At 52.2% G+C, this 20837-nt stretch overlaps 1 protein-coding gene across 3 annotated transcripts in view; it reads left to right on the forward strand.

Annotated features, from left to right (window-relative positions):
* Positions 1–7884: 7884 nt before the first annotated feature.
* Positions 7885–20837, forward strand: part of CORO7 (coronin 7) — a 59301-nt gene continuing 46348 nt past the window's right edge. Inside the window, exons 1-6 of one of the 3 annotated variants that reach the window (XM_044746839.2) lie at positions 7885–8102; positions 10462–10558; positions 11417–11491; positions 15163–15233; positions 15709–15892; positions 18688–18764. In XM_044746839.2, the coding sequence (XP_044602774.2) occupies positions 8043–8102; positions 10462–10558; positions 11417–11491; positions 15163–15233; positions 15709–15892; positions 18688–18764 (564 nt within the window). In that variant the 5' untranslated portion in view covers positions 7885–8042. Of the gene's footprint in view, positions 8103–10461; positions 10559–11416; positions 11492–15162; positions 15234–15708; positions 15893–18687; positions 18765–19658; positions 20316–20837 lie in introns of those variants that run through there. The other 2 variants (XR_011494356.1, XM_044746843.2) reach the window with 2 other exon arrangements.

The following is a 20837-nucleotide window of genomic DNA, read 5'->3' on the forward strand; positions in this document are numbered from 1 at the left end:
GTGGGCTCTGGAGTCAGACTGCCTGGAATTGAATCCCAGCTCTGCCACTTACCAGCTGTGTGTCCTTGGGCACGCACTTCAATTCTCTGTGCCTCAGTTTCCTTTCTCTAAAACAGGGACATAACAGTAATTACCTCAAAGGATCATCTGAGGAGTGAGTGGCATAATCCATGTAAAGGCTTCCTACAGAACTTGGCACATGGTAACGCTCAATATATGCTAGTTCTCTGTGCCAGGCTCTGTGCTAAGCACTGACAGTACACAGAACTCAGACACAGTTACCACCTGCAGGGAACCCAAAACCTGGGAGGAAAGGAGGGGAGGGTACTAGTTAAGAAGTACAACTTTCAGGAATAAAAGCTGAGGACAAGAGCCGAAGGGACTTTCATTTACTACCTCAGAGTGAGTTAGGAACTGGAGGAGGGCTCACTAATATGAAAACTTGGTCAGCTTTGTAACTTCCTCATTTTTTGGTCTTTGTTTCCACCCATCTACGGCCTATGGTAATTAACAGTAAAAATCCTCCACATTGAAAGGGGGAGTGTGTTCTTCTTTTAGGGGATAGCAGGAAGGCTGATTGTTGGGGACTCCATATTTCCTCTTATGAAGCAGAGAACCCCAAGGGAATGGAGTGGGTGATGGTGGCTACTAAAGAAGAGAAAAACAGGTCCTTGAGAAGAACACGGAAGTCACCAGAAAGACTCCCTGATGAGAGCAGCCGAGGCCTGTGTGTGGTTTCTTTCACTGCTAGTCACTGCAGAGAAGCAGAAGATGATACAATTACTAAACATGGGTTAGTTACAAAGCTTGTGAAATTGTCCCAGTCGTGGTTCCTGAATCACCTTGATTTGATAGTTGCTGGGGGACAACGAATATACTTTTTTATGTTCCCCCAACTACTGGTGATACCAAGCTAAAAAACCCAGGAAAGGAGCAAGTTTGGGGATAAAGATAGTGAGTTACTGTTACTTGGACTTATCACACTGGAGATGTCTGTGGGACGAATTTCAGGCAGTCGGTGGCTATGGAGAGATCTGAACACTTGAGCTGTGCTAAGAACAGTCTCTTTACAGTTCACAAAGAATGTTCTCATGTTTTATATTTTGAGACACTCACAACCCTGTGAGGCAGATATGGCAAAGACTACTCCCATTTTTACAAATGAATGCCACCCCCCCACCCCCGCCGCAAAGCAACAACAAAATAAACTCTAAAAGATGAAAAGACTTGTCCCAGGTCACACAGCTAGTGAGTACGTGAACAAAGATCAAAGCCCAGGTCTTAACCAAACCAGGGCTCTTTTCTTCAAACCTTTGTGATAAATAGCTCCCAGTCAGGCAGCCCTTGGTAGTTTACAAAGTACTTTCTCGTGCTGAATTTTCGTTTGCTTCTCACAACAAAAGGGAGGCAGGGCAAGTATTTATTACCACGGCCACCTACAGACTGTTTCACTGCCTTCCAAGGACTTCAGCTGTCACAGGACACAAATGGATCCGTCTCAGGCTTGGTGCCAAAAACTGCGATGAGCACACAGGCCACACCGACCCACGTTCCCAGGCAGAATATGTCGTGTACCTCCCCTGCCTCTTCTTCAGCGTAAAGCCAAAACTTTCAGTTTTAAGGAGAAACAAATGTTACTTGCAAACACAAGTTTCTAAAGCATCCCCCACTCTGCACTTTTCATTTTGCTGTTCCACTGGGCCCTTTCCTGCTCTCCTGAAGGGGTGAGAGCTAAGAGGGAGTTTAACTACTGTCCTCCAACGTGCTGGGCTGAAGGCAAAGGGAGACAAGAGGGTCTAATCCGTGCTTTCCCGTGGACCCTGACACTGACCATCCGAGGTACAAAGGGACTGGCCAAGTCCGTGGCTATGCAATGGGATGGCTGCTGCCCTCCCCATGTATGTGAAGAGCCTTTCCAGGGAGGGCAGAAGGCCCTGAGCCAATCTCTTCAAAGGCAATAAAAGCTAGCTCACAATTTCTCTAGTTGTAGCAATTCCCTTCCTGTCCAAGGGAGTATGGAATGATTCCAAGGGGCTGTGGAACGTGGGACCCAGATGTTCCCAGGCATGCCATCTGCAAACTTAACTGCTGCGCCACCAGGCTGGCCCTAAGAAATTTGTTGTTGGCACTTAAGCTGGCCTCATCCTTCCCTCTCTTGCCAAAATTCTGATTTATGGAAACCACTGACTTCAGAGAAAATTAAGGGAACATCCTATTGGAAACTTCTTTTCTCTGGCATGGCAGTTGAAAATAAGGATGCAGGGGCTGGCCCCGTGGCCGAGTGGTTAAGTTCGCGCGCTCTGCTGCAGGCGGCCCAGTGTTTCGTTGGTTCGAATCCTGGGCGCGGACATGGCACTGCTCATCAAACCACGCTGAGGCAGCGTCCCACATGCCACAACTGGAAGGACCCACAACGAAGAATATACAACTATGTACTGGGGAGCTTTGGGGAGAAAAAGGAAAAATAAAATCTTTAAAAAAAAGAAAATAAGGATGCAGCCTAAGGCTCTTTAATGCTTTTGTGTGGGTTTTTTGCCCTCTTCTCCCTGCCGGTCTCTTTTCTTTCTGCTAATGACCCTTCCTTCAGTTACATGAAGTGTTTTGAGTTTTCTAGAATGAGGACTTCACTACAATGGACTCCCAAATTCTTGTTCATTATTAATTATTCTTGGAAACAGGACCTGTGAAATCTAAATCAATCTGCCAGGCACCAAACTAACCAGACAACCTTGTTTTGCTGGAATTGGACCCACCTTTTGATAGACTGCCTTTTAGGGTAAGGAGGTGTCTTCCAGTGTCCTTATAGACAGACAGTGAAGTGGAGTTACTAGGAGTGTAAAGACAAAGCTGGTAATTCATAGGCTTGTGGGACTGGCAGAAATCTTAGAAGCAGTCAGTTCAACTTTGCAATTCACAAGTAATGTATTCAGCTCAAGTTTGCAGCAGCCTTAGAGCTCTGAGCTCTCCAGCAGAAAGAATCACTCTCTCCAGCCAGAATGGATCTGGGAACATGTGAGATGGTCCCTTTCTGGGCCTTGATGTTCCTCTGGCCCTTCCTTCTTCCCCGCTATGGGGCTCAGGTTGGTCACTGTGGGAATGGGGAAATTGACAGTCTTCTACTTTGTTTCCACCAGCCCTCAGTTTGTGGAAACAGTCACATGACCTAACACAGCTAGGGTGATGGCTTCTCTCAAGAGAGAAGGTCGGGGGTCACAAACCCAGGTGACAGGGCCAGGCAGGTAAAGTTAAGAGTGGAGTGGCAGCATATAAGATGCCAGGGACAACGTGCTTTAGGGGTGGCAGGTGGTACTCAGCTCCAGCCCATTTTAGCCACGTGGGGATGTGGACCTCGCCTTGCCAAATCTTTCCGTTTTTCAAGAGACATTGAAATCCAAAACTTGAATGAAACTTCTCAATTTTTAAAACACCATGTGAAGTAAAATATATCTGTAGACCAGATTTAGTCCATGGCTTGTACATTTGTTCCTCTGGGGGTTAAGGTCTTTCTGACTGTGACCATTTAGGCCCGGCTGACATAATGGCAGATTTTTTTTAAAAAACACAACTAACTCAGGGATAACAATGAAGTGACATGAAGCAAATCTGGGTTTACAGGAACCTTTGCAATAGGTTTACAGTTAATTTATATTAAATTTTTTTTATTGTGGGAAAATGCACGTAACATAAAATTTACCATCTTAACCTTTTTTTATGCCTCTTTTTTTTTTTTGAAGTTTGGTGCCTGAGCTAACCTAACATCTGTTGCCAATCTTCTTTTTTTCTTCTTCTTCTTCTTCCCCACAAAGTTCCCGAGTACATAGTTGTATATTCTAGTTGTAGGTCCTTCTGGCTGTGCTAGGTGGGACGCTGCCTCAGCATGGCTTGATGAGCAGTGCCATGTCCGTGCCCAGGAACCGAACCGGCGAAACCCTGGGCCACTGAAGCAGAGCGCACGAACTTAACCACTTGGCCACGGGACCAGCCCGTTAAAAATCTTAACCATTTTTAAGTGTACAGTTCAATGGTATTAAATACATTCATAAAATTGTGCAACCATCCCCACCATGCATCTCCACAACTCTTTTCATCTTGTAAAACTGAAACTCTATATCCGTTAAACTCTCCGCTTCCTCCTCCCCCAGCCCCTGGCAACCACCATTCTACTTTCTGTCTCTATGAGTTTGACTACTCTAGGGATCTCATGTAAGTGGAATCTCACAGTGTTTGTCTTTTTGTGACTGGCTTCACTTAGCATAATGTCCTCAAGGTTCATCCAAGTTGTAGCATATTGCAGAATTTTTTCCTTTTCTTTTAGGAAGATTAGCCCTGAGCTAACATCTGCTGCCAATTCTCCTCTTTTTGCTGAGGAAGACTGGCCCTGAGCTAACATCTGTGCCCATCTTCCTCTACTTTATATGTGGGACACCTGCCACAGCATGGCTTGCCACACAGTGCCATGCCTGCACCCAGGATCCGAACTGGCAAACTGTGGGCCGCCGAAGCGGAATGCTCACATTTAACTGCTGCACCACCAGACCAGCCCCAATTTTTTTCTTTTTAAAAGCTAATTATTTTAAATAATATTCCATTGTATGTATATACCAGATCTTGCTTATCCATTCACCCATCAGTGTACACTTGGGTTGCTTCCACCTTTTAACTGTTGTGAATAATACTGCTGTGAACATGGGTGTGAAAATATCTCTTCTTGACCCTGCTTTCAATTCTTTGGGGTATATACCAAGAAGTGGAATTTTTGGATCATATGGTGGTTCTATTTTTAATTTTTTTTTCATTGAGGAAGATTCACCGAGCTAACATCTATTGCCAATCTTCTTTTTTTTTTTTTTTGCTTGAGGAAGATTAGCCCTGAGCTAATATTTGTGCCAATCTTCCTCTATTTTGTATGTGGGTCACCACCACAGCATGGCTGACAAGTGGTATAGGTCTGCACCTGGGATCCAGGCCCATGAACCCCAGGCCACCAAACCGGAGCACATGGAACTTAACCACTATGCCATGGGGCCAGCCCCACTATTTTTAATTCTTGAAGAACTGCCAGACTGTTTTTCATAGTGGCTGTACCATTTTACATTCCCACCAATAGTGCCCAAAGGTTCCAATAACTACGTCCTCACCAACACTTGTTCTTTTCTTTTCTTTTTTTTGATAGTAGCCATCCTATTGGGTACGAGGTGGTATCTCACTGTAGTTTTGATTTGTATTTCCGTGATGATTAGTGATGCTGAGCATCTTTTCATGTGCTTATTGGCCATTTGTATATCTTCTTTGGAGCAGTGTCTATTCAAGTCCTTTGCCTGTTTTAAATTAGGTGGGGTTTTTTATTGTTGTTGAGTTTTAGGAGTTCTTCATAGGTTCTGGATATTAATCCTTATCAGATATATGATTTGAAAATATTTTCTCCCATCCCGTGGGTTGCCTTTTTACTCTGTGGATAGTGTCTTTTCGTGCACAAATTTAAAAATTTTTCCTGAAGCCTAGTTTGTCTATTTTTTTTTCTCTGGACCTTTGGTGTCATATCCAAAAAATCACTGCCAAATGCAATGTCATGAAGTTTTTGCTCATGTTTTTTTCTAAGAGTTTTATAGTTTTAGATGTATAGCTGGTTTATATTTGGACCATAATACATAATGTCTGAATATCCCCTAACTAGAAAGTTATTAGTCGAATACTGTTGATGCAAATAGGCATTACTGTGTACTGTGGAATTAACCACATAACCAACAGTAACTAAAGGATGGTACTGCACTATTAGTAATTGTAATTTTAAAAGCAATATCTGATGTGGAGGTCCCTCAAAAATTAAAAATAGAGGGGCCGGCCCGGTGGCACAGAGGTTAAGTTCGCATTCTGCTTCTTGGAGGCCCAGGTTTGGCCAGTTCGGATCCCTGGTGCGGACATGGCACCGCTTGGCAAAAGCCATGCTGTGGTAGGTGTCCCACGTGTAAAGTAGAGGAAGATGGGGACAGATATTAGCTCAGGGCCAGTCTTCCTCAGCAAAAAAAGGACAATTGGCAGCAGTTAGCTCAGGGCTAATCTTCCTCAAAAAAAAAAAAATTAAAAATAGAACTACCATATGATCCAGCAATAACACTTCTGGGTATATATACAAAAGAATTGAAAGCAGGGTCATGAAGAGATATTTCCACACCCAAGTTTTTAGCAGGATTATTCACAATAGCCAAGAGGTGGGAGAACCCAAATGTCTATTGGTAGACGAATGGATAAACAAAATGTGGTATGTACATACAATAGAATATTATAGTCTTAAAAAGGATGGGAATGCTGTCACATGTTACAACATGGAGGAATCTTGAGGACACTGTGCTAAGTAAAATAAGCCAGTCACAAAAAGACAAATAATATATGATTCCACTTATATGAGGTATCTAAAGCAGTCACACTCACAGAAACAGAAAGTAGAATGTTGGTTACCAAGGAAGAGTCGGCAATGGGAAGCTGTTGTTTAAATGGGTGTAGAGTTTCAGTTTTGCATGAAAAAGTTCTGGATATCTGTTGCACAACACTATGAATGTCTTTAACTACTGAACTGTACACTTTAAAAGGTTCAATTTTATGTCTTTTAACCACAATTTAAAAAAAGCAATATCTGCAGAAATTGAACACCACAACCAACTCAAGACAGCACTGCTGGTGCCTTTTCCAGAGCTGCTGGGGTTGCAAAACCTGAAGCGTCTGTGGCATGAGAAAGCTGAACTCAGCGGCTGCCAGACTGCTTAGAATTCCAAATCCCCGGCCTCAGTCAACTCTACTGACATACTATTTTTAGCTTATGGAGATCAAAGTCACTTTTAACTCAGTAGGATACTAGTAAATGGCCTTTTCGTCCTCACAGTTTACCTGTGATAACTGAGAAAAAAAACAAAAAGAACTCGCATTTTGGGGTCCCTTTGTGGCCATCGCCTGGCCAAGCTTTCAGATTCACTCTTGGGCAGCGTACCTCGGGTGAGCCTGTTCTCTGCAGCAGGCAGGGTGCGGTAGGGCAATTTTCCGACCAATCATTCGCATTCCTCAGATCAAAGTCCCTTTTCCAGACATGCCTGAGCAGGTGTTATGTCTGTCCTCAAGCAGAAAGCATATTCTGGAATCACGGAGTCAATTTTCAAAGCGAAGAGAAACGCTGGTGCAATGAGTGGCCCCAGGTGGAATGAACCTGCCCCCTTTCTTCCTGAGTTGCCCGGGACTGAGCAAGCAGCGCCGATTGGGCACCTTTGCTATTTCAGGGATTCCCCTTTGTCCTCATCTTACGCCCTTTCCGCTTATCTGTAAATGATACACTGATCTCTTTCGAGGAGTCCTGCCCCACTGCGGCGCCAAGGCCTGCAGCCAAGACATGCCCTAATAAGGGGATGCTGAGGCCCCATCCCTCCCGCCGAGTGCACCTGGCCTGAGCAGGGTGGGTGGGCTGCAGGCTTTAGAGGAAGGTATCCCCGGACAGGGGTTTGCATCAGCTCTGGGCTCCCCTTCCCCTGCTGCCACACACTATCTGTGTGACAGGGGCCAGGGGCTCCTCTCTGCCTGGGCCCGTTCCCTGTCTCTGAAATAGAGCCAGTTCATTCCTGCCCCGTCTCCTCCCCAAGAGGGCGTGTCCCGCACACTTGAAAGCCTCCGGGGGCAAATCCGTGTACACAAAATCGCGGTTGTAGCCCCCAGGCCCCACGCACTCACCGCGGGGCGGGGGGCAGACAGCGCGCAGCACGTGACTTCCCCACCCGCGCCACCCGCCCCCGGCATCGGGGCGTGGCCTCGGGGGGCGACCGAGCGGCGATTGGCCAGAGGGCAGGGCCGGCGGCGCGGGCGCGGCGGGAGAGGCGCTGGGGGCGTGGCCCGGCGGGCCGGAGCAGCCTGCGATTGGCCAGGGCGTGTCGGGGCGTGGCCGCGGGCGGCGGGCGGCGGGCTGCGGGTGGGGCCGGAGGTGGCGGGAGGCACGGCTGGTCGCCTTGCACCTGAGAGCCGACACCTGGGTCTTCGCAGCAGCGACCGCCGCCGTTCCTGCCGCCATGAACCGCTTCAGGGTGTCCAAGTTCCGACACACGGAGGCCCGGCCGCCCCGCCGCGAGGTGAGCCCGACCCGCCGGCGCCCCTCGCCCGGCGGCCGCCCCCCCCCCCCGGCTCGCCGGGCTCCGCATGAGGACCCTCGAGCCCGCCGGCCCCGGGGCGCCCCCTTCAGGCCCGAGCCCGGCGTCCAGGCGCCCTGTCCCGGCCCGGCGGGCAGAGTCCGGCGCTCAAGGGACGCTCGCTGGCCGCTCCGTGAGCCCCGCCGTCCGTGGCCCGCCCGCCTCGCCTCGGGACCCCCGGGGCGGCGCAGCCCGTCCGGCCGGGGCCAAGGCCTGAGGCCTGCGAGGCTGCCTGCCTTCCCGGCTTCCGGTCGGCCTCGCCGGGGAGCCGCGGCTCCTCCTCCCTGCCGCCCCGATCGCCCCTGCCCGGGGATGGGGTGTGGGAGACATGCCCTCTCTGCGTGGCCTCGGCGAATGCGGCGTGTCAGCTGCAGAGAGGGAGCCCCTGGGCCAGAGGCGTGCCCCTCCCTCGGGTTTCCGCCGGCGCTTCCTCCTCTCGCGGCTGGCGCAAGCTCTTCCTTACTCGGTGATGCTACCAGGGGCTGAGTGGGGCCTGGGGAGGCTTGAGCAGGTGGTGCCCAGAGGAAGAGCTGAGCCAGGTGCCGCGTGTCGTCTCAGACCCCCGGAAGGGCAGCTCACCTGATGAGGGCTGTGCTTCAGAGATGTTGCCAGCTGTGGTCTGCCACTCCCCGTGTTATTTAGAAGGCCTGGGAGTGTCCTCCAATAATTAAGCCTAGGAAGTGACCTCCAGTGACTCTATCAGGGGCCAAGGCACAGCAGGACAGCCTGGGCCAGAAGCCTCGTTTTCATCTTCTGGGCAGTATTTCCTCGGCACCTCCCAGGTGCTGTTCCCAGCTGCTAGAACCACTACGGTGAACACGGCAGCGTTTTCCTTCCTCTGTGCTGCCTACAGTCTCCTGAGGGAGACAGGCAGCAAGCAGACAGGCCTGCAGGGGTACTGCAAGTTTTAATAAGTGCACTGAAAACACACATCAGGGGCTGGGATGGAGATGGAGGTGGACGGTGAGGTGGGAGTTAATCTCAATAGGGTGGTCAGGGAAGGCTGCTGGGAGGAGGTGACATTTAAGCTGAGGCCAGAGGATAAGAAGCAGCCACCCACAGGAAGAGTGGGATGGGAAGAGCCTAGTGGAGGAATGGAAAGTGGGCCAGGGTGGATGGATGGAGGGCAGTGATGGGGATCACACATCATGGTGTCAGATGAGTCCAGAGCCGTCCTGCAGAGCCGGAGGGCCACAGGAAGAAGTTGGGTTATATTGTGAACGCAGTGGGGAGCCATCGAAAGATTGGAAGGGGGCGGAGGGTTGGGGAGAGAGGTGCTCAGCTTTGCATTATTACCGTCTCTCTTAGTGCAGCAAGTACTGCTTGGAGGGGTCTGGAGTGTACTTGAGGGGCCCTAGGGCTTGTTCCCAGGTGGGCCGCAGTCCAGCAAGGTAAACAGACAGGCATGGGACCAGGGATTACAGGGAGAGCTTAACACAGTTTATGTTAGAGAGATGCGAGAACAGGTGATCTGTTCTTTTGAAACATATTTCCTGTCACTGTATTTGTACAGTGAACGTGAATCAGGAGGGGAAAATAATGCAAGATGATGAGGTCCTACCCGTGGCAGGTGAACACTGAAACAGAAACTTGGGTGGTGGAGGTGGTTTCCAGGATGTTGTGGGTGGGTGGGCTGGGAAATACTGGTGCTCGATTGTCGGGCAGCAAGGAGGAGTGTTGCTTTGATATCAACAGAGAGAACATTTGGACCTCATTGATCTTCGTTTCAGAGAAAGTGCTCCTCTGCTCTTGCATGTGTGGGGCTGTTAACATCACGGCCTTTTCATGGGGGTGTGTCGTTCTTCCGTCTATGGGACTTTGTGGAAAGGCTTGATTTTTCCCTCTCTGACCTTGGGTGTTTTCTCCTGGGGCTTGGTGGAGACCCCCGTACTTGGTGGAGGCCTTCAGTAATGCTGAGGAAGTTGAGTCTGTCTTCTGTCTTAGGTGCTTCTTTCTCTACTTCTCTCTCCCCATTTTAACAGAATCAGTTCCCTCCCACACACACACAAACACTGCCCAGTTAGCCTTTTGAGCTTTTTCAGCCTGAGCTCCCTTCTGACAGCCTCCTCACTCATATTAGAGAACTGATTTAATAAGCAAAATTGCCCTCTTTATGACTTAGGTTATCATTTCAAGAACATTTTGTTTTCTAAGGGACTACTTGAGGCAGGACAGGGTTTGATCCAAAGCAATGAATCTCTAATGGTGCAGCTTTAAGGGAGAGTTCCCTGGATCATGCTCTACCCCCAACTTTAGGCATTTGCAGAACCCTGGCCTTCACATTTCCCATTCTTTTTTCCAGGCCTGGATCAGTGACATTCGAGCAGGAACCGCCCCCTCTTGTGGGAACCATATCAAATCCAGCTGCAGCTTGATCGCCTTCAACTCTGACCGTCCAGGTAGAGACGTGGACATGGATTCAGACATTGTCACCCTAGACCGAGTGGGAGAGAAGGGCAGACTCATTGCAGGCTAGAGGTTTGGAGGGGCTTTCGGGGCTCAGAGGTCAGTACCCCGCAGGGCCTTAGACTCCTACAAGCTGGTCCATGTGCAGTAATCAGATCAGTTTTGGTTAGGGCTTGTGTGTATATTTTGTAAAAACCACATTGGCTGTGGTGTCCAAGAGCATGACTAGGAGGGTGGGGAGAGGGCTGTCACCTTTGTTTCCAGCTGTTGCCATATGCTACCCACTCCTTGTCTGGGGGCAGCTGGGGTCGATAGGAACACAAAGATTTGAAAAGCTCCCATATTATTTGGGCCTCCTGGTCACCAGTGATAATTAACTCAGGCCTCAAACTGACTTTGCAAAAATTGGGTACCTTTTTGCTTTGTATAACTAAGAAATCCAGGGGCTTCAGGCAGAGCTGTATCCAGAGGCTCACACATGCTGTTAGCCCTGACCTCTGTCCTGTCCCTTAGCTCTGTGGTCCTCTGGTGATGGCTTCTTTCTCAGATAAAGCTGGGAAAAGTGGTAACTGGTGGCCCAAACTGACCTCTAAGGACCCACAGTGCCAAAAAGAGACAACCACTTTCTCTAGTGTCTTCTGTACATCCAGTGTCATGCAGGCTCTTGTGTGGAGCAAGCACCTAACCTTGACCAATCACTGTGTCTAGAGGGGTGTGATCTTAGGATTGGTGGAGGCTCTGGGAAGGTCCAAGGCTGAGCTTTTGGGCCTCATGTTCCCTGGGTGTCCTGGGCAGGGAGGTAGATGGTCTCCATTAGGCCTGAAGTCAGAGCCCACATGTTTGTTTGACAGGTGTATTGGGCATCGTGCCTCTGGAAGGCCAGGGAGAGGACAAGAGACACGTGACCCACCTGGGCTGCCATTCAGGTGAGTGGGGTTTGGACCCAGGAAGTCTAGAACTTACCCCTTCCTCTCTGGGGCCAAGGATTTATATTCACCTGGTTTTACTGTCCTTTGGCTTGCGACGTCCCTTCTGTCATCCTCACTGTGCCTTCTGACAGATGGGGTCCAGATTGGAAGACTGGGTCCTGGTAGAGAATTCTGGCCTGGGCAGAAAGGAGGGGAGCTGGATGCTCCAGGTGGTCCAGCCGGGGGGAGGGGTATGTGCACCAGCCAGCACCAGGCTCCAGGCTGTTGCTGGCTCCCTGTCACTGCGGAGCACTCTGCCCTCTATGGTTCTTAGCTCTGTGTCCTTTCCTGCAACCCAGGAGACTACCTCTCGCCACGGGGCATCCTCCTCAGCCAGGCTGCTTAGGCCCCTCCAAGGAGGGGCTGGCTGGGCTGTAGGGCCAGAGAGGGATCCTCACAAAGAGAGCTTTTGTCTGCCACGGCTGCTTCTGGGGGCGCCTGGCAGCCCGCCTGGCATCCCGCCCACTCTGAGGAACAGTTTGCTCTCCTCGGGCTGCTGCAGCGCTGGCCCGGCTGCCTCCTCTCCTTGTCCAGCTGCGGCGGCTGTGGGTCCAGCCCTCTGGCCTGCATTGCTGGCCCCCTGTTTGGCTGCCTTGAGTGAGGGAAGGGGGCTGATTCTTGGTCCCTGGTCTCAGTGTGCGGCTCAGTGTAGGGGTCCAGGTGATGATAATGGTGGTTAATAAGGTAACAGTAGGGGGCTGGCCCGGTGGTGCAGCATTTAAGTTTGTTCATTCTGCTTCTTGGCGGCCCGGGGTTCGCCAGTTCAGATCCCAGGTGCAGACATGGCACCGATTGGCACGCCATGCTGTGGTAGGCATCCCACATATAAAGTAGAGGAAGATGGGCATGGATGTTAGCTCAGAGCCAGTCTTCCTCAGCAAAAAGTGGAGGATTGGCAGCAGTTAGCTCAGGGCTAATCGTCCTCAAAAAAAAATAAATAAGGTAATGGTAATGAAGATTGATGGAGAGCTCCCTATGTGCTAAGCATGTTATCTGCATTTTCTCATCCTTTTTTAAAGCTTTTTACGACAACTTTATTGAGGTATCGTTTACATACCGTTAACTTTATTGTTTTAAGTGAAGAATTTGACTTTTATTAAAGTTATAGGGCTGTGTGTACCACCCTCCAGGTTTAGAACATTTCCCCAAAGATCCCTCGTGCCCCTTTGCAGTTAGTCCGTTTCCACCTCAGGGCCCGCAGCCTCTGGCAACCGTTGGTCTTTCGCCCTCTGTGGCAGGGGTCTGTATACTGCCATTGTGGCCCAGTCTGGCCTGCCGCCTGTCTTTGTAGGGAGTTTGATTGGGACACAGCTATGCCTCTTCCGTGACAGTCGGCCTGTGGCTGTCTTTCCCGGCAACCGCAGCATCGAGTAGCTGTGACAGAGACCTTCTGGCCCTCAAAGCCTGAAACGTTGACTGCTTCCCACCATCCAGGGAATGTTTGCTGCCTCCTGCTCTGTAGGCTGGCCCTTTCTGGACATTTCCCATAAATGGAGTTATACCATACATAGTCTTCGAAGTCTAGCTTCTTTCACGTAGCGTAATGTTTTGAGGTCCATCTGTGTTGTAGCACGCATAAAAAGTCTGCTTTCTCATCCACTCTTACACTTTTTTTTAAGATTTTATTTTTTCCTTTTTCTCCCCAAAGCCCCTTGGTACGTAGTAGTATGTATTTTTTTTAGCTGTGAGTTTTTCTAGTTGTGGCATGGGGGATGCCACCCCAGCATGGCCTGATGAGCAGTGCCATGTCCGTGCCCAGGATCCGAACCGGGGAAACCCCAGGCCTCCGAGGTGGAGCATGCAAACTTAACCATTCGGCCATGGGACCGGCCTCCACTCTCACCTCTTTGGAGTAGGTTTTAAAGATGTTATTTTCCCTTTTTCTCCCCAAAGCCCCCCTGGTACATAGTTGTGTATTTTTAGTTGTGGGTCTTTCTAGTTGTGGCATGTGGGATGCTGCCTCAGCATGGCTTGATGAGCGGTGCCATGTCCACACCCAGGATTCGAACCCGTGAAACCCTGGGCCTCTGTAGCAGAGCGCGTGAACTTAACTGCTTGGCCACAGGGCCAGCCCCCCTGAAGTAGATTTTAAAATAACCCATTTTTCACCTAAGAGAACTGAGGCTCAGAGAGATCAGGAACTTACCAACGTTGGCACTGCTGTTGGCAGAGCCAGGATCAGGTCTGTCTGACCCCCATGTTCTTCGACACCATGCTTTTTGCTTCTTGATGCTGTTTACTTTTCGTGGAGCTGCCCCTGAGTAGGTGATGTCTGTGAAGTGGTGAGCCCCTTGTTACTGGAGGGCTCCAAGTAGAAGCTGGACCAGGCTTCTCTTGGCGAGTTGCGACCTCATAGTCGCTCTGACTCTTCAGAGCCTCTCTCTGCAGGCGCAGCCCTGCCAGGAAGCTGCTGTTGGGGTAGCTGAGCTGCAGCTCGCTCAGAACCTGTCCTTGAGGTCTCAGGCGCCATTCTGCCTTCTTAGGTGCCAGTGGTGGGGGGACTGTGGTGGGCTGAGCTCTGCCTGGGGCCCTGCCTTCAGGGCTACCTTCTGCCTCTTGGCTCAGGGCCAAGCAGCCCTTCAGCCCAGCTGCCCTGGGGAGCAGAGGGCTGGGAAGTATTTAGAGAGCATCTGGGCTGTGGGGTGGTGGCTTGGGGCCTGCTCCGATTTGGGAAAGGCCATGTTGGACTGAGGTTGTAGGTTCTAGAACTGGACTGCTAGCCTGAATCTCAGCTTCTCCCCTTCTTAGCTGTGCAGCTCTGGGCAGCTTACTTAACCTCTCTGTTCTGGTGTCCTCATCCTCCAGTTGGGGATGATGCTACAGTGCCATCCTAGGGGTTGTGAGGACTTGGTGAGATAAGTGCACTTAAAGGACACGGGCCTGCTGGCACAGCTGAGTGCTCAGATTGGCCATATTGCTGCTTCTCATTCCCTTGGGAGAGCCAGGCTGCCGCACCTGGCCTGGGCCCTGCCCTGTCCAGGGCAGAGCCTGCAGGGTAGGGTGGCAGGGTTTCTGCGCCTGGAAGTCCCCCCAGCCCCCCTGCATCTGTGATGTCCTAACACGTACCAGCCCTCCACATCCTCCAGGGCCCACCACGCCCCATCCACGAAGCCTGCCCTGACCCCTGATCTTAGGGTCCCCCCTGCGTGCCAGCCGGCCTCTTGCTGTGTCTGCAGAGACGTGTGTGTCTCCCCTTGGAGGTGGTGAGGGTCCGTTAGAGCTGGTGGCGTCTGTCCCGTTTGTGAATCCCTCATGGGCCCAGAGCAGGGGCTGGCTCTTGTGTTCACTCACCTGGGCTGGGCCCTGGAATGGGGCGAGTGTAGGTGTCTGGTAATCCTAGGAGCTCCCTGCCCATTGTCCCGCTGACTTCCCGATGCCGGGCCCTTGGCCACGCTGGGGCTGCAGGGCTCTCAGGGACATATGTCACAGGCAGGGGCCTATGGCTTTTGCTATTATTTCCAGAGGTGTGCTCCCTCTTGGACTTGTCGCCTACTGAGATGTGGGCAGAGGCGTCGCCTCAGAAACCCTGGGCTGTGATTCCTGGCCTCGAGGGGAGATCACTTTGGGATGGAAATGGGACATTCTGGTGGGTTCTCTTGGGACCTGTGTCAGCCTTTGCTCTCCCACAGACCTGGTCACGGACCTGGACTTCTCTCCCTTTGATGACTTCCTCCTGGCCACAGGCTCAGCCGACAGGACGGTGAGTGGAGCTGCTGAAAGAGCTGCTTGATGCCCCTCCCACCTGTAGCTGGGGGCTCAGAAGGCCCCCGGGGCCCTGCTCCCTCCCAGTCCAGTCCCTCCCACTCCCCTCCAGGGCCCTCGGTCCCTCCGGCCCCTCTACAGGCTTTCAGGGCTGGGCTAGCCCGGACTTTCTCAGTTCCTCAACCCACGCTGGCTCCCAGGTGCTCCCGTGCACTTGCCCAGAGCCGTGGCTGTGACCTGTTGTGTGTTGTGTTTCTTAGCTGCCTAAGGAGAGCAGGGCTGCCGTGGTTTGGGAGGCCCAGAGGAGATAGACCAGAGCCATGGGCTCCCCAACAGTCACGTCTCCCCTGCCAGCGTCTAACCACATACTGTGATCCTGAGCCGGGTTCCCCTCCCTTCCCCAACATAGGGTACCCCTGGGGCAGCGGGGCCGCTCCCAGTCCTCGCAGCTCACAGACTGCTCCTTCCCGCAGGTGAAACTGTGGCGGCTGCCAGCCCCTGGCCAGGCGCTGCCCTCAGGGCCCGGGCTGGTACTGGGCCCTGAGGACGTCCAGGTGGAGGTGCTTCAGTTCCACCCCACCGTGGATGGCGTCCTGGTGAGCGCGGCGGGCACGGCTGTGAAGGTCTGGGATGTCGCCAAGCAGCAGCCCCTCACAGGTACGGCCACACTGGCCAACCCCTCCTGGGCAGCCCCCATCTGGACAGCAGTTTCTTTGTTTCTTTGTGGTGACATGAGTTTTCAGTATGTCTCAAAGTTTCACGTGTGTGTAGCGAAACCGTGGTAAGATTCTGGAAGGCTCTTTACAAACACCCCGTCCCTCCCTGCTTCCTGTGGGCATCTGTTTTCATCTCACCCAGCTGTTTTTTCTGATTTTTCCTCTGTATGTTTAAATAATTTCCTTATACTGTTATTTCTTGAGTCGTATGTCATTTCAGTTTTGAAAACAAACTACTAACTGCTGCCCTGGGAGATGAGGATTTTGCTGTCTTATAGCCTCTGCTCCCAGCATGCTTCTCCTCTCATTTTCCCAAGATAGGTTGTCCTAGTCCATTCTGGCTGCCATGTCAAAATGCCATTGACTGGGTGGCTTATAAATGACAGGAATTTATTTCTTAGAGTTCTGGAGGCTGGGAGTCTAAGATCAAGGCTCCAGCAGATTCGGTGTCTGGTGAGAGCCTGCTTCCTGGTTCAGAGCTGGCCGTCTTCTCACTGTGTCCTCACATGGAGGCAGGGGCAAGGGAGCTCTCTGGGGTCTCTTTTGTAAGGGCACCAGTCCCATTCATGAGGCCTCATTCTCCTGACCTAATCACCTCCCAAAGGGCCTGCCTCCAAATTCCTTCACAGTGGGGGTTAGGTTTCAACATGGCAATTTTGGGGGGACACCAACATTCAGGCCGCGCATAGATGATGACAACTTTGAGTCAGATTTCTTAGTATCAGAATGGCTATGACCCTGCAGTGTGACCTACAGCTGAGCCCAGGTTTTTCTGTGGTAGCATCACAGAGTCCTTTCCACAGAGTCCTCCTTGACATGCTCATCCCCATTGAGGGTAAAGACACGAAGCTCAGAGAGTTGAAGGGTGGACTTGCCCCACAGGGCTGTGCAGAGTGTCCCGGCTGGTTAAGCTCACTGTGGTGATGTCCCCACCTCTGGGGCTGGGACCCAGGGCTGTCAGTAGTGTAACTGGGTATCTCAAAGTTCCCTCCTGACAGCATCAGTTACTGAGAACTCAGCCAGTGCCCACTATGGAGTCATCTTGTGCCACAAGAGAGGTGAACTATAAGGTGCAGGCCTTGCCCCCAAAGAGTTCCTGGTGAAGTCGAGGAGACCAGCCTAACCCTTGCAGCAGAGATGAAGGTCACCAGGCAATATGTTATTAGGGAGTCACTCCAGCTGTAGCTGCTATCTCTCAAGCCCCTCTCCTGTGCCCAGTACCGTGCTGAGGGATTCATGGCTCTTCAGCACAGCACAGCCGTTCCACTGGGGGGTGTCGCCATTCCCAAGTACCAGACGAGGTAAAATAACTTGGCTAAAACCATGGTGCTGGGAGGTGGCAGGCTGGGATTAACCTCAGTAGAGTAAACCTTGGCATAGTAGTTATCTATTGTTGCAGAACAAATTACTCCAAAATGTAGAGGCTTAAAACAACTGTAAACATTTATTATCTCAGTTTCTGAGGAATTTGAGAGCAGCTTAGCTGGGTGGTTCTGTCTTGGAGTTTCTTGTGAAGTTGCAGTCGAGATGTCAACTGGGGCTGCTGTCATCTGAAGGCTTGACTGGGGCAGAAGGATCCACTTCCAAGATGGTCACTCACACAGTGATGGCTGTGGGCAGGAGGCCTCAGTTTCCTCCCATGTGGGCCCTCTCCGTGAGCGGCTTGAGTGCCCTCCCAACATGGTGGCCAGCTTCCCCCGGTGAACAATCCGAGAGAAAGGGAACAAGGAGGAAGCCACAGTGCCTTTTATGACCGAGCTTTGGAAGTCACTTACCATCACTTCCACCAAATTCTCTTTGTTAGAAGTGAGTCACCGAGTCTTGCTCATAGGGAGAGGAGGGGAATTGGGCTCGATGTTTTGAAGGGAGAGTCTGTTAGTTTCCTGGGGCTGCTCTAGTGAGGACCACAAACAGAGTGGCTTAAAATAACAGAGATTTATTATCTCATGATTCTGGAGACCAGAATTCTGAAATCAGAGTGTTGGCAGGGCTGGTTCCTTCTGAGGCCGCAAGGAAGAATCTGCTGTGTTCCTGTCCCGGCTTCTGTGGCCTCAGGCGTTCCGTGGCTTGTAGACGGCCATCTTCTCCCAGTGTCTTCACATCATCTTCCTCTGTGTGTCTATTTCTGTGTCCAATTCCTTTTCACAAGGACACCAGTCATATTGGATTAGGACCCACTCTAATGACCTCATTTTAACTTGATCATCTGCAAAGACCCTATTTCCAAATAAGGTCACCTTCACAGGTGCTGAGGGACTTCGGCATCTTTTAGGGAGGACACGATTCAGCCTATAACAGGAGGAGTGTCAAAGAATTTGTGGACGCATTTCAAAACCGTCACACTGAGGGAGGAGCTAGGATGGCCTGAGCAGAGGCCTGGGGCAGGAGTGTGTGTGACACATCTGAGGGCTGGTGTGACCCAGGTGCGCGGTGTTGGTGAGTGACTGGAAATGAGAGCCAGGCCGGGGAGCAGGCAGCCTTGGAAGGTTGTTGAGTGGAAGCAGGGCCTGAGGAGGGCAGGGCTGAGGGAAGAAGCCCCCAGGTGCAATGCTGCATGTCTGGAAGGAGCTGTTGCCCTTGCTTTTCCCCCTGGAAAGGAGCCTTGCAGCGGCTGCTTCTGCCCCGGGGAGTTACCCCAAGCCAGGCCTGCCCACACCCGCTTCCCTGGTGCCCCTGTTGCCTGGGATGGGGTGGGGGACCCTGGACCCCTTCCTGACTTTGGCTGCTTCTCTGCAGAGCTGGCAGCCCACGGGGACCTGGTGCAGGGCGCTGCCTGGAGCCGGGACGGAGCCCTGGTGGGCACGACATGCAAGGTAAGCAAACAGCAGTGAGACTCGAGCAAGTGCCAGCGGGGGCCTGAGGTGTGCCCGTCTCTGCAGGGGCCATCCTGTTGCAGAGCACCAGTCCTGGGCTGTTCCTGTCATGCTCAGGGGCATTCATGGGACAGAAGAGCACCAAGGTCACGATGGGCATTTGTGAGCACCCTAACCCTCCCCCACCTCAGCTGCCCTCACACCTTCTGGTTTGCACCTGCATCTGGCCCCCTCTCCACCTTGGTACCAGGGCCTGAGGTCCCTATCAGATAAAGACCCAGGTGAAGCCACACGCTGGCCATGCTGAGCCCTGGTTTGTGCGATCTGGCTTCAACCTCGCCTGGCTACCTATTTGTTTTATCCAATCTGCCTGCTTTTCTGTGAGGGGGTGTTAAGCAGCATCCGTACATGTGGCACTGTGCCAGCCCCCACATCCAGTGAGCAGGCCTGGAGGTCCTTGCTAATGCCAGACCCTGTGTCCCCTTGGACCCATGCTGGTGGAGTGGCCAACGTGGGTTAGGGGGTCGTACAGATGAAACGATAATTGTGACTTGTGATACAGGCTCTGAAAGACGGACATGAGGTGCTTTGAGCTGGTTGGAGAGGCTGGGAGACCAGCAGGGGCTCAGAAGGGAGGGTTGATGGCGTGGTGCAGGGAGAGCACCCTGCAGAGGGAGCTGCAGGTGCAGAGGCAGGGCTGGGAGCGGAGAGCAGAGGGTGTAGGCCCCAGTCACTTGCACAGGGTTGTACTTGTTACTGTAGAAGCAAGGTGAAAGCACTGGAGCGTTTAAAGCCAGAGAGGGGTGGGCCGTGGCGTGAGGGGAGCAGATTTGCATTGTGAAAGCTCCCCAGCTGCACTGTGGACAGGGCATTGCAGGGGTGGGTGATATCTACAAATGAAGGTGGGACAACTTCCAGGGGAGACAGAGCGTCCTAGGCCAGGGGTGGAGCAGACAGAGAGGCGGGAGACTTGGGGAGGAGAGAGCCGTGGGGTTGGTGATGGGCTGGAGTGAAGAGTAGGGGATCATGAGGATGGCTCGTGGGTTACAGGCTGCAGGAGAGGCCTGCCACAAAGACAGGGTGCTTCCAGGTATGGTTGTGGGCCTTTTGGGCTAGGGGTACCTGGGATCTCCAAGCAGAGGTGTCACTTGAGTCCATGGACTGGGGCTCTGAGCAGTGGTCTGAGCTGCAGGTGGAAGTGCAGGCGTCATCTGTGTTTACGTGGTACCTGTGGAGCGATGGGGGGGTGTTCCCAAGAGGAAGAGAAGGACATGAGAAGAAGAGGGTAGAGTGAGCCAGGAGGAAGGATGGGAACCTGCAAAGGAGACAGAAAGAGCTGTCTGGTGGGAGGAAGGAAGCCAAGAGAGGGCTGGCTGTCTGTTCCTTGAGACCCAAGGTGAGAGGGTTTCCCCAGGGAGATGGCAGGGACCACCAGGGAGAGTCTGCTAAGAGGTGGATGACATGTACCTGTTGGATTTGGGGACATGGGCAACCTTCAGGACCTTCTAGGATGTGCTGTGTCCTGGAGCACCTGTGATGGACGGGTGGAAGGTAAAGAAAAAAAGCCTCGGGGACACCTTCTGCGACGCGTGGTGGGAGGGGGAAGAAGCTGGCCAGGGGGTCGGAGGTGAGGTCCCCTCTGAAGGAGAAATGTGGGGTTTGCATACTTGGGGGATCCTATTTCGAACTTCCTCTTCTTTTCTCTGCCTTCTTAGAAGCCCCATGAAAGGTAAGTAAGACTGGGCTGCTGGCCCCCAAGAAGCCCCTGCAAGGGCAAGGGGGTCATGGTCACAGTCACATAGCCGTGGCCTGGTAGCACTGGTGAGCACAGCTTCCCGGGGACAGTGCATTGGGGCTGCCCTCCTGAGGAGGAGGGGACAGGCCTCCCAGGCAGAGGGACCAGCCTAGACAGAGTCCTGCGTTTAGGCTGTGACTCCCCTTCCAATGAGAAACCCTCTCTGCCCTGCGTTTCCATGGCATGTGGGTGAGGGAGACAGACAGACAGATAGATGCTCAGAATGGGATAGAGGGAGGAGGGAAGGGTCATCACAGGAGGGTTTTACTTTACGATCA

The sequence above is a fragment of the Equus asinus genome, chromosome 14, assembly GCF_041296235.1.
Source record: "Equus asinus isolate D_3611 breed Donkey chromosome 14, EquAss-T2T_v2, whole genome shotgun sequence".
Lineage (NCBI taxonomy): Eukaryota > Metazoa > Chordata > Mammalia > Perissodactyla > Equidae > Equus > Equus asinus.